General features: G+C 31.7%; 2 protein-coding genes across 2 annotated transcripts; both read right to left on the reverse strand.

Moving 5' to 3' along the window:
* Positions 1 to 8,504: 8,504 nt before the first annotated feature.
* Positions 8,505 to 9,715, reverse strand: LOC146907313 (uncharacterized). Its single transcript, XM_085726537.1, has one exon. The coding sequence runs from the start codon at positions 9,482 to 9,484 to the stop codon at positions 8,531 to 8,533; it is 954 nt and encodes a 317-aa protein (XP_085582663.1). The 5' UTR covers positions 9,485 to 9,715; the 3' UTR covers positions 8,505 to 8,530.
* A 970-nt stretch (positions 9,716 to 10,685) lies between these two features.
* Positions 10,686 to 11,498, reverse strand: LOC146907314 (uncharacterized). The gene has a single exon (XM_085729075.1). It carries the CDS (start codon positions 11,496 to 11,498, stop codon positions 10,686 to 10,688), a length of 813 nt encoding a protein of 270 aa, XP_085585201.1.
* Between the last annotated feature and the right edge of the window lie 4,902 nt (positions 11,499 to 16,400).

The following is a 16,400-nucleotide window of genomic DNA, read 5'->3' on the forward strand; positions in this document are numbered from 1 at the left end:
TTTCGCATTATGAATTGATGTTTGAGATGATGGATTAACAATTATCAAACCCTCCACTTTCGCTTCTACAGTCTGATAATGGTTAATTCATGTTAAAACAGTGAATTTGATTAGAAATTAGAGTTACATGAAATTAGGGTTAATGCTTGGTTCGATTAGGATTACGTCATTATACTTTCGCAATAATCCCAAGACAAAGAGGTCTACTTACTCATGTTCATTGTAGACATGGGGAAGAAGAGAGAAAGCATAAATAAATTGCAAGAAAGAAAGTAAAGAAATAAAAGAACTTTATTAAAATAATTGTCACTAATAAATTCTAAGAAATAAAGGTGAATGTTTATGATGGAATTCTACTCTATATATATTTTTCAATCCGAATAGTTTATCGAAATAGAAAAAAGCCGCAACAGCCACAACTGTCCCTTTGAGTTACTAATTACTAACATAAATACGGGAAGACATGAACTGCCCTCTTGTTATTTAATTCTTGCATAAATATTATATCTCAGTAATATTAAACATAATATCATAGTAAAATAGGGCTAACTAAATTTTAAAACTTTTTTATAATTATTTTTTAAAAGATGTTAAAACTTTTTTAAAAAAGTTTTAAAATTCAAACATTTCAATTTTTGCAAGTTGAACACTTGCTTCAACTTGCAGTCACACATATTATTCCATAATCTTCCACGTGATTTCTACCAAAAAAAAAATAAACTTCCACGTGATTAAATTATTAATTTTATTGTTGGTAAATTCCACATGCTTACTAGTCTTAGGTTTCAGCAGAATAGCTACCAAGTGATAGATTTAGCAGAACAATACTGGTATGGTATGCAGAAAATTACAGACTTGCCACATTTTGAGTTTTCGTTTGTTCAAATTATTTTACTTTTAAATTTTGAAAGACACGTCATTGAGACACGTTTCGAGTTTTTATATGAAGTCATGTTCATCTGCTCTACCTCCATAAGCAAAGAGTTTTAAGTAGCATGAACTAAATTTTTTAAGAAAAAAATAACATGAATTAAATAAATATTCAGTTGGTTTCTTTTTGACGAAAGATGTTGCATGTGCTATTAGATAACCTATTTTTGATTTTTTTGTTATTGTTGTTTTTTAACATTTTTGTTTTTAATCTTATGGATTCATTATTTTTTGTTTTGTTTTTAAAATAAAATTTTATACTTAAATATTAATGAAAAAAAATCTAATACACATAAAATTAAATTTAAAAGTAAATTTTAATGAAAAATTGAAAATAATATATTTAATTGAAACTGAAATGAAAAAAAATGAAATGAATTAAATTGAAAATAAAATTTAATTACAAAAATTAATAAAGTAAAAAAATAAAATACTACTTTATATGTATGTATAATATATATTTGATTGGTTAATTTAAAATATTAATTTATACACATTTTATTATGAATTAAGAATGTCGTTTTATGTCATTTTATATTTATCAGTTAGTTTAACCGCTGATTTTACCAAACACTTTAATTAACTTATCAGCAATCAATTATTAGTCAAAAGCTATCCGCTATAAGCTATCAGCCATCAGCTATAAGTTAGCTTATCATCTATCCCTTATTTTTACCAAACAGAGCCTAAGTCATATATATATATATATATATATATATATATATATATATATATTAGTTTCATGGTCACAAAAAAAAAACTATTTCACGAGGAAAAAATCTGAACCGTCTCGTTAATTCAATGCAAGCCCAACACTCACCCATTACAGCAACACCTGACCCAATTTTTATTAAATGAAATACTAATATATTCTTGGCTAAAATGCACTTTTGGTCCCCCCAAGTTTCACAAACTTGCGATTTTGGTCCCCTAAGTTTAAAAATAGCACTTTTGGTACCTCAAGTTTTACCCCTTTTTTCAAATCAATGGTCCCCCTTGATTTTGACTCAGTCAAAGCTGACATGACGCTATTTTTTTTATATTTTTTGTTGATGTGGATATTATTAAAAATAAATTAAATCCAGCTCTGGTAATTGAAATTTATAATAAAAGAAAAAAAACATAAAACAATGAAAGGTCAAGTGAGCTCTGATAATTCCATTTCCAAATCAGAACTCATAAGTCTCATTTTCATCTCAATCAAAAATAAAAAACGTAGAGATTAGATTGTAGATTCTCAGTAGGTGCAGTCTCAAAAACAATCTGCTAATGTTCCATCACCAATGAGGAGTGCTATGAAGAGGAAAATGGATGAGTTTGAGGCACGTGGGACTCAACAATCTGTCAAAAAGCCTTAGATTGTAGGATTTCAAAATTATGTAATATGCTATCTTTTTTTGGATTTTAAAGCATTCTTACGACTTAATTAGCTTTTGTTATCTAAATTTGTCTTCCAAACACTTATGCTGCAAGCCCTTTATTTTTTGTTGTTAATCTGGTTGTAATCAACTTAATTTATAAGCACTTATGGAACGGCCATTTATTTTATGTTGCCTAATCATATTGCAATCTATTTCATCATTTTTGGTGTGGGTTGTGTTTATGTTCTGACCATGTGGACGTACCAAAATTGGACCTGCATAATTTTACAGGTTGTAAGGTATTTTTTTAAGGTACAAAGGTTGAAAGATTGGTTTATTTTGCTAAACAAAGTCATTGTTAAACATAGTCATAATACTTAATTCATTAATTTTCATTCATTGTTAAACAAAGACAAGGAATTGGTTCAAAACTGGAAACAGAGATGGTTTATGGAGAAGAAGAAAGAATAACAATGGAGATATGGGTGTGGTAGAAGAAGAGCAATGGAGGTTTTTGGGTATTTATGGAGAAGAAGATAAGAAAGATGAGAAATAGATCCGTTGCATAGAACGGTCATGTGAGATTTTTTTTTCTTTCACGTCATCTGCTTAGGGACCAAAAGTGCTATTTTTAAACTTGGGGGACCAAAATCGCAAGTTTGTGAAACTTGGGGGACCAAAAGTGCATTTTAGCCTATATTCTATAATAAACAAGTACAATATGGGGTATCTTTTTTTGTTGTCAAATTCTCACCAACAAGTTGCTTGTAAGTATCTAAAAGTGCATCTCAATAATTCAAATTAAATATTAATATATCAATGGATAAAAAGCAAACTTTCCCATGGAGGGAAAGAATTCCTTCTACCCACCCTAAATGCCACCTGATTGAAAACATGGTAAATGTGGGTAACATTACTGTTACAAGAGCTCATTTGTTTTACTTACTATACGAATCATTTGCATTTTAATATATGTGACTTTAGATTAGTTGTCAAAAATTTGATCAAAGAAAATCATCCTTAGCAGATTTACCTACATCCTTAGCATATGATAAGTTGTAGTTTATGTTGTTTTTAGTAGAAAAACAAGTGAATACAAGAAGAAGAAGAAAAACCAAGCAAGGTCGTGCTCAACTTAGCACTGGTCGTGCTCCATCAAAATTATGGTTGTGCTTACATATGTCGTACCAACACGCACGACCATGCACCCCTAAGTTAAAATAATCTTAATAGTTTTTGAAAGTTAACAACAGTCCAAAACACAATCATCATTTGCTGATGAGAATTGGGGGATGTATGTGCTAAAATGAGAGAATGTTCAAAGAAAGATTGAAAGAATGACACATAATTCACACACAAAACCTACAAGGCATAATTAATTAAAGAAGCAAAGAATGTATGTCTTGTACAAATTGAGATTTAAATTTCTGAATGACACACATTTGAAGTTTGAAGTTTATGTCTTCTACACTTGAAGCATAGTTTAGTCACTTCTTAAGTCTTAATTCATAATATTAAGCTGATACAACACATTCATACAACTAAATTAAAATAAAATACTAAATATATCAAAACGACAAGCATGTTGATTTATCTTTTTCCTTCTTCAATGGTAATTCAAGCATGTAACATTCAAAACATAATCCACACATAAAACCAACCAAACATCAAATCCACACTCAAAAGGCTTAATTAAGTTTGAGGTAGGTATAACTATCTACCACTCATCCAATATGGTTTAATCTTCATTTTCAGTATACATCATGCATGTAAGTTATAAGTGTATCAAAATCAATAATTTCAAATAATCAGCAAAAGAAGACTCCATATACAATGATTGAGATTGAAGGAGTCCTTCACCCCAAACACGACATGATTTTCGGTTGTGACCCAAAACACCACAAATTCCACACTTATTTGTTCTCTGTCTTGGTTTACTAGTTCCTAACACTAATGATGATGCACCACCACCACCTTTTCTCCTCACCTGGTGGATTTTTCTAATAAACCTTCAGTTTGTGTACCCAATTCTGATGGGGTAACATCTTCAGACCTAGCCGTTGCTTCCAACATTTTAGTTTGTGCCTCAACCATTTCTTTACAACCACACAAAAAATCTGGGTTACCAACTCTGAAGGTTGCATTAACCATCCGCTTGCATTCCTCAACAAATGTAATGAGTGTAGTTATTAAAGTCGGGGTTCGCTGACTTGAACTATTTGCATTTTGCGCATTAACTATATCCTTAGCAGATTTGGTCATTCTATCTAACATGAGATAAGCAGGAAGGTTCAGAATGTTCAAAAATATCAAAACAAACATCACATGTTCACACGAAATGCCTAATGTCTCAAGTCGCTTACATGTACATTAAAATAATAATCTATGTTGACAAAACGAAACAACCCATTTTATGTCTTGTCTTGGATATCTACACATAGTGTCATTAAAAATGAAACCACTTTGTGATACACTTTCTACCTTACAATGACAATATCTATCTAATATGGCTCTGACTATCCTAAATGTTGCCTTTGTGTACAACTTAAAAGCAGATCTTTCTAGATGTAGGTGTTGAGTTTGAAGGACGACCTCACCATGAGAAAATGAAAAATCAACCTCTATCTCTCTCTCTCTCTCTCTCTCTCTCTCTATCTCATGTAATTCAACCAACAAAAATATTTTTGTAAAAAATAAGCAAGTTGGAAAGAACTGATACATATTTTCCAAATTCATAATGCAAACCTCACATTGAGATGTAGTTCTAAGACCCGCAAAACATTTCCCCCGAATATGAGTAGTAGCCCACATCTTCCGCTTTTGATAAATATCCAACATCCACACATTTTCTTCCAATGCAAACTCTCTAACTAGCTCATCCCACTTACGCTCAAAGACATCAACATCCACATCATCTAACATGAAATGTTTAAATTTTGAAACAAAGTGGGAATTTTTTATGTTCCTAGTGGCATTTTGTATCCGATGTCAAACACAAAGACGATGATGAGATTTTGGAAAAATTCTTCTTATTGCATTTCTCATCGCCAAATCTCCATCAGTAATGACTGAGACCGGAAGTTTCCCTCCCATCGCTTCAACAAAATTCTCCAAAAGCCAACATACATGTCTTCAGTTTCATCACCCGCAATGACACTGCTAAAAATAATGCTCTGATTATGATGATTTACTTTAGAAAATACGACTAATGATTTATTGTATTTTTTTTCCTATATCGCCAAATCTCCATCAGTAATGACTGAGACCGGAAGTTTCCCTCCCATCGCTTCAACAAAATTCTCCAAAAGCCAACATACATGTCTTCAGTTTCATCACCCGCAATGACACTGCTAAAAATAATGCTCTGATTATGATGATTTACTTTAGAAAATACGACTAATGATTTATTGTATTTTTTTTCCTATATGTTGCATCTGAAGGTGAGAAAAACACAAGAAGGGGGTAATTGTGTTAGTTTTTTTTTTTGTTTTTAACTAAGTCAAAGTTCAGCTTCTGATAGAGTTAAGAACCTGAAGCAATGTTCAGAGTTAATTGCAGCGGATATAAAAGAGATAGAGAGAGAAGAGAAAGACACAAAATAATTTATCCTGGTTCCTTCCATAATCCGGAAGTAGCCCAGTCCCCTTGTCACTTACAAGAGATTTTTCACTATAATCACACAAGATTACAATTGCACTAGCACACAAGCAAGATACTTCTAACAAACAATGATTATATAGAATATTGTTTAGTTGAACACTTGATATACAATCAGAGGTGTTCACAAAATACAATGCAGTTCAGACTCCAGAATTAAGAATTTCTATGATATGAAAGTTTATAAGAAATTCTAAGTGTTTGATGAGTAATAATTTTGACAGAGTTATAACACTTGTAAAAATGTTGTAGAGTCTTGTAGTTTCTTTAAGTCTTTAATCATTTATATAGAAGTTGAAAAGAGACGATGGAGAGTTCCAGTGCATCAATATAGTCATTTTAGAAGCTTGATCAATCATCATTGATTTGTTGCTTGATTTGGTTAATGTACTATGAAGAAATGATTTTGAACCCATTCCTTGATAAGGAATTAACCGTTCTTTTCCAATATAGACACAGTTGTAGCTTCATACAATGCACTTGGGAATGTTGGAGGTAGCGGTCGTACACTTTGTCCTTTAATGAAAGTGACATCCATTGACATTCTGACACTTCCAGAACCATTATGCTTGATCTTCAGAACTATCAAAGCTTGACATCCAATGCTTCTGCTCCTTTCTTCTTCAGCTATCTAAAGTCTGACTTTCAGAGTCAGAGATCCAGCTTCTGGTTGATCTTCAAAGTCTGAGTACTTCCAGAGTCTGGGTAGTCATCAGAGTCTGACTTCTTCAGATTCTAACTTGCAACTTAGCTTCTCTTGAAAATTCTTTGCTCTAAATTTGTTCTTTTAGAACCAATACTTTAATAAGACATTGTATTTTTGTCTATGGTCCTGCATACTTGAACAACATATCGTCCTTCATTGACATATCCTTGAAAAACTCTGCAGCTTCTTCAACATCATAATTTATATACCATTTTCTCTTGAATTGCGAGTTATACATGTATCTTTTTGAGTAACCAAATTTTTTACACCCACCAACTAAAGACGCAAAATAATAATAAATTTGTGTCATTGCAATTCCAGATTTCCTCATTGTGTTCATCTGGTATTTTTCATACTCACTCATCTTTCTATGTGCAGGAAGCATCCTCTCAAACTTTTCTTTGACAAAGGTATGATTATGGTTATCATCAAAAAGTTTAATGTACCAACTTTGGAAACTTGTATTAATGTGAACGACAACTTTAGCTTGACATCCACACCTATTAAATAGTTTGTGTTCTCTCTTGCTAGATGTTGAATTGATGTATTTTTCCTCCCTAATGACTTCCCTATAACAAATAAATGTTTGTTGATCTATTTCACCTTTAAAATTTCTAATAACTTATACCAGTTATAGAACATAAAGGTGACTTTATGATCTGGAAAATGATATCCCATTACTTCCTCAATAGTGATTTCTTTTAAGTTAATTTTCTCTAAATCAGTAACCGAGTCCACATCAATCCAATCTTCAAAATTGCATCTTGCACCCTCTTCCTTAGTGTCTTCAAAATCTTCTTCAGAAGATCAAACACCACTCTCCGATAAAGAACAATTACCCACACCATATACACATACAATATGATATAATGTTTGTTACCACTTTAACGTTTTCAAATATCTAATATGTCGGAAAAATTATACTTAATACACACAGACCTCAAATACACTCCCAACAGATTCAGTGTGGCATGGTACGTGGAAAATACCAAGGATTTCATCGATATCCATAATGTTGTTTCTAATCAAATAACAAAAAAACAAATGAAAATGAGAATTCAATTTTGATTCGAACAATCATAACATATTAGTTAAAACATATGGAAATTATATGGGAAAAAAATCAAAATTATTGCGATTAAAATTATATAGAATGAATTCAATAAAAACATGCAATAAACCTTGTACAATATCAATTAAGTAGCAGTGTTAAGAAGCAAATTATACCCACAAATCAAATTTGTAGACTTTATTACGCATTAAAAATACATGTAAGAATTTATGCTACTACTTAGTTGGAAAACACATAGTAAGTTTGTTGTCTAATTTGGAAAACAAAACGCTAAGATCACAAAAATCTCATATCTAATTCGTTGATTTGCGGTCTAATTTGAAAAAAAAAAAACATTGAGATCACCAAACACCCAATAATCTTTCTCATTGATTTGTTCAAAAGTGACTTTTTAATATTCAAACACTAGAAATCTCATATCTAACAGGAAAACAAAACTTCTACTCTTAAATCTATATGTAATATCATATCTAACTTAGTCAAGCTCACAAAAATCAACACACCCAGATCAAAATCAATACTTTTTTTAAAACTTTTACACCTTCAAAATCATTAAGCATATCTATACAATATTTCACAAGATGGTGTTTTTTACCTTCAGCAAAGAAAATGCTTGAGCTATAGAGATCTGACCAGTGGCGGAGCCAGGAAATTTACCGAGCCTGGGCGAAAAATTTATTGCAAATTCACACGTGACATAATATATATAAATAGTTATATATCAAAATAAAATAGGATCGTCATTTTTTCTACAAAAGTACATGTTGAAATAAGAGAGATGAAATATAACCTGTCAATAGCGTGCTAAATATAATTAGGAGGTAAATGCCCTTTCCGAGACCTCTTTCTGGTGAATGTTCGAATAATATCAACATCATCAAGTGACTTGAATATCTCCTGCTCAGTGTAACATATCATCAAGTCATTTAACCACACATTGTTGATCTTGTTGCACAATTTAGTCTTGATAATCTTCATTGCTGAAAAGGCTCTTTCAACGGATTTTGTCGACACCGGCAATATCAAAGCCAACTCAATGAGTTTGTAGACCAATGGAAATACCAAACGTTTCTCAGTTTGAACCATCTTCATAGCCAAACTTTGAACATCTTCCCAAGAAGAAAAGGAAGCATGCCTTTTCACTTGAAGTACGTAAGTGTCAAGTTGCTCCCTTATTGTTCCACGATCATCATCAGAAAAGTCTGCATGATAAATATCAACAAGACGAGCAAGCTTATCAACATCAAACTTGAAGAAAGAGTTCTTGGGGTCAAGACATGAGAAGCAATTAAGCACAATGTTACTTCTTTCACTAAAGCTATGATCCATCTCCACACATATTTTGTCAATAGCAACATAAAAAATCTCAGCCCGGTAATGGTGAAGATTAGTGACCGTCCTCCCTTCTAGTCTTGAACGACCCCAAACCGGTATTTCTTCATCCATATTTGACACCGGAATACCTTTAGCAACACAAAATTCTTGTACGTCAATAAATAAATTATCCCAACCACTATCTCTCAATGTGGCCAACCGAGTTTTGACGACATTAATTAATTCCATGGCAAACAAAATATTAAGATCTTTTCTTTGCAAGATTTTTGAAAGCTCGTTTGTGATACCAAACAACTTTAACATTAACTTCAAAATGAAAGCAAATTTAAAGCTCTCCATTTTTTCTATCAAACCCGCCGCTTGAGATGGTCCACGTCCATCTTCATTTACCATACTAAGCACCACTAACACAGAGGACCACATTTGATCCAAACGAAGCAAGGTAGTATGATGTGAACCCCATCTAGTATCCCCGGGTCTAGCGAGAGTAGATGATTGGTGCGAGCCCCTTCCCGTAGATATATCTCACCACTCTCAAGTCTATGCAAAATATCTTTGTGTTGTGCCTCCATCAAAGCATCCCTTCTCTTGCAAGATGTACTAGATGTTGTTACAATCAAGGAGATGTACTCAAAGAAATCATTAATAGATGAGCAACTACTAGAAACAGACACAATCACCAATTGCAAACGGTGGGCATAACAATGGACATAGAAAGCATAAGGGTTTTCATCTAGGATCTTTCTTTGCAAACCATTAAATTCACCTCTCATATTTGATGCCCCGTCATATTCTTGCCCTCGTATCCTTGAAATGGATAATTTGTAACGATCAAGAATATCATAAAGAGCATTTTTTAGTGCCTCGGAAGTAGTATCTTTGACATGATGTAAAGCAATAAATTGTTCCACAACTTCCCCTTTGTCGTTCAAGAACCTAGAAAACAAATTCAACAAGGTTATACTAAGGTATGGAGATAGATAGTGGCTGCAATCATTTTCTGTGATAGTCAACAAATTCAATGGCTTCTATTTCAGATCATGGCATCAACTAGTGTCATTGCAATTATTTTCTGTGATGGATTCTGCCATTGTGTATCAACTAGTAATAGCTTCTAGGTAGTACTATTTCTCGTCATGATATCAACTCAAAACAATAGATATCAACTACTGCCATTGTGTATTTTATTATTAAATTGTGCACAAAGAATTGGAAAACAGATATCAATAGATATCAATTACTAATGTCATTGCTTCTATTTTATTATTACAAATTCCATTGCTTCTATTTTATTATTACTAATGTCAATAGATATCAGTTACTATATAACCATATCAGGAAGCTTACTTTAAAAAAAAAAACATATCAGGAATCTATATAACCAAATAGTTACTATCAAGAAGCTATATAACCATATCAGGAAGCTATATAACCAAATCCGTTACTATCAGGAAATCATATAACCATACATTTAAGCTACTGAAACACAAAACAAAATGAGAAAAATACAACTACTATTACTAACTAACCTTAACATTACCTCCATTTGCTCTTTGACAGATATATCACGTGACTCATCAATAAGCACAGAGAATTGTCTATCACCAAGCTCTTCCATAATCACCTACATAACTTCACGTGCACAACACATTGCAAGCTCCTTTTGAATATCACAAGAAGTCATTTTGCAATTTTTTCCACCACGATCAAAAGCATCTCTCACTTGTTCATTATTTGATTTTACCCAATCTATCATCTCTCTAAAATTGCCCTTGTTTAGAGAATTAGACTTTTCTTCATGGCCCCGGAAAGCAATGCCTTGTGATACGAGATATCTAGTACAATCTAGAGCACAAGTCAAACGAATCTTATACAATTCTTCTGATTCCCTAGTTGCTCTAGCAAACTTACTTGTCACACTTTGTCTTTGATTCTTATAATCATCATAGTGCTTGATACATCTGTTGTGCATACTATCATGCCCACCAATATGATCTTTCAAGGCTTGAGATGCATGCTTCCAATCTTTAAATCCGTCTTTGGTGAAAACTTCATAACCAAAGTGCTCAGCCCTCCCAGGTTGCTTAAAGAGAAAACAATAAAAACAATAAGCTGCATCCTTTAACTCGCTATATTCAATCCATGTATACTTGTTATACCATGATTTAGAAAATGCTCTTCTATCACTCCCAAATGGAGTACGAGGAAAACTTATTAATTTTGGTTGCATTGGACCCTTCAATACATATGCCCTCCTCACATCGTCTTGAATATCCGGAGCATACAAATGAATATTTTTCCTAAGACCTGGATCACGCACAATCTCATTTGAATTAAACTCATTGGCAACATTAGGCGGTGGTTCTTCTACTTCGGCTTCCGGTTGGACAACATTCACATTCTCAATAATTGTTCTATCTACCAAAAACCTCTTCATCTTTGCAGACTAAAACTCTACAAATAAACAAAAATTATCAAAATACAGGACTTTTGAAAAGCCAGACATTAAAACAGAGCATAAGCAGAGAGAGGCCAACATTTTTTAACACCAATTTTTGCAAAATCACAATTTTTCAATTAATCAATTCATTAACACCCAATTCATCAACCATTAACACCAATTCATCCACCATTAATCAATTTTTCAATTACAAAATCACAAATAATCAATTTTTCTAAAACCCTAAAACAAATAAACAAGGAAGGAAGGAGAAGAAGAGATTACCTTTAGAGTGAATGAGAAGAGATTAGCAATCAGAGAAGAGATCATCAATCATAGCTATTGAAGAAGAAAGAGACAAACAGAGAGGCAGAGAGCGATAGCTGAGAACGGGAGAGTGAGAGAGCGACTTGTTCCTTTATTTTCCTGTGTAAGCGCACGCTTGTTACATTGTTTGTGAACTTAAAGAATTTGCCCAATAATTTTTTTGAAGTGTGTTAATGGGCTTTTTTGTTGGGCCTAGTATGCAAAATATTTTGATTGAGCCCGGACGGTGAAACCGCCCCTGGATCTGACCTCTATCTTTCTTCCCAACACTGAGTTCTTCGAAGGACCTCAATTTTCAGTTTGTACTTGGATGTTTGTTCGTGAGATTTAGATTTTTCTTTTCACACGTGATTGTCAAGAAGTGTTATAGATAAGGAGGTGTACATAGTAGGATTTGTAGGTGTAAATCAAATTTTAATTTAGGATCATGTTAACTTGTGCCCTAAGGGCACATGTTAAGGAACCTAAAATGAGAAATTTTGCATTGGAAAACATGATAATTTAACTTTTAAGAAGTTGACTGCACGACTTTTAATACATATATTTCTATAATAAGTTCCTTAACATGTGCCCTTGAGGGCACAAGTTAACATTTGCCTTTAATTTAATACTGCATTCAATTATTTTTGTCAAAACCAATAAATAAAAAACAACTTGTTTGAAAGTCACCTTTCCCATAGTGGGAAAAGATTCACTCTTTCCATGGTAAATTTCATCTAAACAAAGGTTGTAGCAAAGTTATAATTTTTTTATGTTAAAATCAACTCTAGCAACTTTCAAAAGATCTTTCCCACACAAATCTTATCTTTGAAGTTAAGTTGATTCTTTGGTGGTTAGCAATTTTATCTAAGTTTGGAATGCTTCCTCACCCTCATTGATATACATATTTAACGAGGTTTCGCAATTTCGTAGACTCGTTGACTAGCAAACTTTGGTTCAACTTATTAACAGGGGTTTTATTATTGTCATGATTATATTGTTTTTCAAGGTCATCTGGCCTTTTTCTCTTAAAGTATTTCTAAGCATTCTTGTTCCCTATTAGATGCTCTACTTTCTGTCATTTGCAGAACCTATTGTCCGTGGTGGATTTTGCACAATTCACACATCAATAAAAAAGTTCAGTTTTCGACAATTATGTAGTAACTAATAACCACCACCATCAATCTGAATAAGGATCCTCTCCATTTCTTAAAAGAAATGAAAATTTCAATTACTATAGTTTTGTGTGTATAATAGAACATATTTCTAAAATATATAACATGTAATAAGCATTCATGTTATACACACAAAGTGTAGTAATTGAGTGTTTCATTTTCTTTGATAAATGAAGAAGATTTCAACTCAATGAACCTATCAACTACAATTTCAATTAATTATCAAGGACAATTTCAATCAATTACCAAGGAAAATTTCCCAAGCAAAAAAAAACAAACTTATTTTACACCTTTCAAATTCTTTCAATTTCTATTATACATATATTGGGAGATCAGTCACTTTAGTCCCTGAATAGGAAAGGAGTTGTCACTTTAGTCCCCGAATGCAGATAAATTGCAAAATAGTCCATGAATGTAGACTCTGTTAGTCAATTTACTCCCTAAATGCAGACTTCGTTAGTCAATTTAGTCCCTAAATGTAGACTCCGTTCGTCACTTTAGTCCCTGAAATTGACCAACAGAGTTTACATTCAGGGGTTGTTTTGCAATTTTTTTGCACTCAGAGACTAAAGTGACTACTCATTTCCCATTCAGGGACTAAAGTGACTAATTCCTCCCTTACATATATTACACCTTCCACTTATTGTTGAAAGACTGCAAGGCACCGTTAGTAACATAGGAAGGAATACTATTCCCCATGAATCAATGTAGATAACCACCATTACTTGTTCTTATATGGTATATTCGAATTCTATAGTCTCTTATGGAAAATGATCATGGAATACTAGTTCCCATGATATAAGGGACATAACCTGATAGTAGTCCATAAGGATATATAGTAACATTTGTCCTTCAATTGCACTTACCACTGAATCATTACTAATCTGATTGATCACAAGGTTCGAAGGTAATTCACCCTAGGGAAGTGAATCAACATTTTCAGACATATTTATCTTGTGTCGTCTTCATTCAAATTGTTATTTTCGTCATTATTATTTTGGTTGGTATTTCTTCTTCAACCATTTTTTTTATAGATATGTTTTCTTAAACAACTTAGAAACTTTACACTAACTATCTTAAAATAATGTACCACCAGATGTGCCATCTTAAAATAATGTACCACCAGATGTGCCAATTTGTTGATGAAAAAAAAATCATCCTTTCAATAAATGAACTCGAAAATCTATATAAGTCTGAATTTAGATTGATAATGGGGTTATTAATTGACAAGTTTAACGTTACAAATCTTAGTTTATGACACAAGAAACACATAATTGTTAATAAACGAAGTAAAAAAGATAAGAAAAAGAAAATGCAAACATATAAAAGTATACAAATCAAGAAAGAAAGATAAAGGAAGTGGTATTATATCGAATAAAGTTGAGTTGCATATATCTTTTGCTCAACGACCATTAAGATGTTTTATCCTAGGAGATGTGTAATCTAGTAGGGTAATTTACAAAACTAAAATGAACTCCTTTGCAAGACTTTTTATTATTTATATCTTTGAATAATTTTGCAAACATTTCTCTTCGAGTTGGCCTATACTAATCCTCGAAGAAGTTTTTCGAATTCTTGTACTAATAATAGGACACATATGCTTCAAATATTGAATTTCGAGCAAAGAATTAAATGATCTTTTTCTCGTCGTTTCTCTACTTAACATGTTACTTTAGAGATACAATCAGTTGACTTAAAATATTTAATCAAATTTGGATATAACATTGGAGAAAGACTTTTTAATGCTAAACATTTATTTAAAAAAACCAACAAAATGAATATAAGTATAATGAGTAGTTGAAAAGTTGATCCATAGAGACTAAATTTTTAACTACATACATCAATTTTTTAACAACCATTTTTCTTATATCTCATTTGGGAGGAAGTATTTTTTAAACAAAACACCAAAAATATAATTTTCCTAATACTGCAAAAAAATTATCATAAAAAATATTTTTAAATCAGTTTAAATCTCAAGTCAATACATGATTCCTTAGTATATTTGACATATAATAACGAAGTGTTTCTCCATAACTAGTGTGTTTTTTATTTTTAAAAAAAATACATTAGTGGTATTGTTTTATTTTTTGGACGAAACTAGTGGTAATATTTTTTTAAAGGACATGTATTGATTGCAGGTGTCAGTCCGTCAAGGGTACTGCAGTTGGTTGATCCAACATCACATGTAAGTTGGAGTTATATTGAATTTTTTATTTGTTTCAAAAATCCATATTGAATTTTTTTGAGAGGAAAATCCATATTGAATTGTTTATATACTCACAATTTTTCATATTTTAAGTCGTTTTAGTAATATAAATTGGTCTCATTTTATATGTTGTTATATAGTATTATTTACGGAGTATCAATTTTTTTTATTATATTCACAACCATTATTAATATTCCCTTTTTAATTTTTTGTTGTTCATTTAAAAACTCAAAGTAATTTAGAAAAATATATCATATTATTTAGATTAAAATCTATAATGTTCATTCATTTCTTAATTTATGTGCTAAAACTTAAAGAGCTATAATTTTATGTGCTAAAACTTAAAGAGCTATAATATAAAAGTGAGGTAGTAGTTGTTCATTAGTTGTGAGCCAACACTTTGCCTTAACATGGCTTAGTTGATTTTTTTTATTTTTTATTATATGATAGCTTAGCTAAATTTTGAAGTCAATTTTAATGAAACTTTATATATTATGACTTCTAAATGATGATAAGTGCTCGGTGCAATGATTTGGAATAGAGAGAACGAATATGCTTAAGTGAATACAAAACTACTTGATGACAAAAATCAACTAATTTTTAAATCATTAAATTTTTTTAAGAAAACTTTCTGACACTTTCATTTAAAAACTTTATCCTTTTGTCTATGCTTAAATAAACAAATGAATTTAAAAGTTATAAACTAGTCACCCATGCATTTTCTAGGTATAGTTCGATATATAGAATTTGAGAATCTTAGCTTATTCATGTTAGAAATCGTGCATGATTGGGTAGCTAGGGAGCACCAGAGTATCATTGCTTTGCTTCCTTAGAAACGTAAACAATGCAATGCGATGCAAATATCTATCTATAAACTTCAATTATTGAATCTCTCTCTACGTGCATTAATCATATTTGGAAAATAATTGAATCAATACAAAGTCATCTCTAAATATCGTGGATCCAACTAAAAGCCTTCTCGTATCCTCAAAACATTGTGTGTAGCTTAATAGCTTATCCATCTAAAATGTTCACAATGTATTGATAAATAAGTTATTTATAATCATTAGCACATGGCAATTGCCGACTCTTCTTGACGAGTGATTTACTAATATTTGTTAGAGTAATGATATTTTGACATCCATTTGATGACAATTTTGTTGACAATCTTGTTTTTCTCACTTCTTATTGGTCAAAAACAATGGAGAGAGA

This window comes from Medicago sativa, chromosome 7, assembly GCF_051527215.1.
Source record: "Medicago sativa cultivar Bolivia chromosome 7, Bolivia_mono, whole genome shotgun sequence".
Lineage (NCBI taxonomy): Eukaryota > Viridiplantae > Streptophyta > Magnoliopsida > Fabales > Fabaceae > Medicago > Medicago sativa.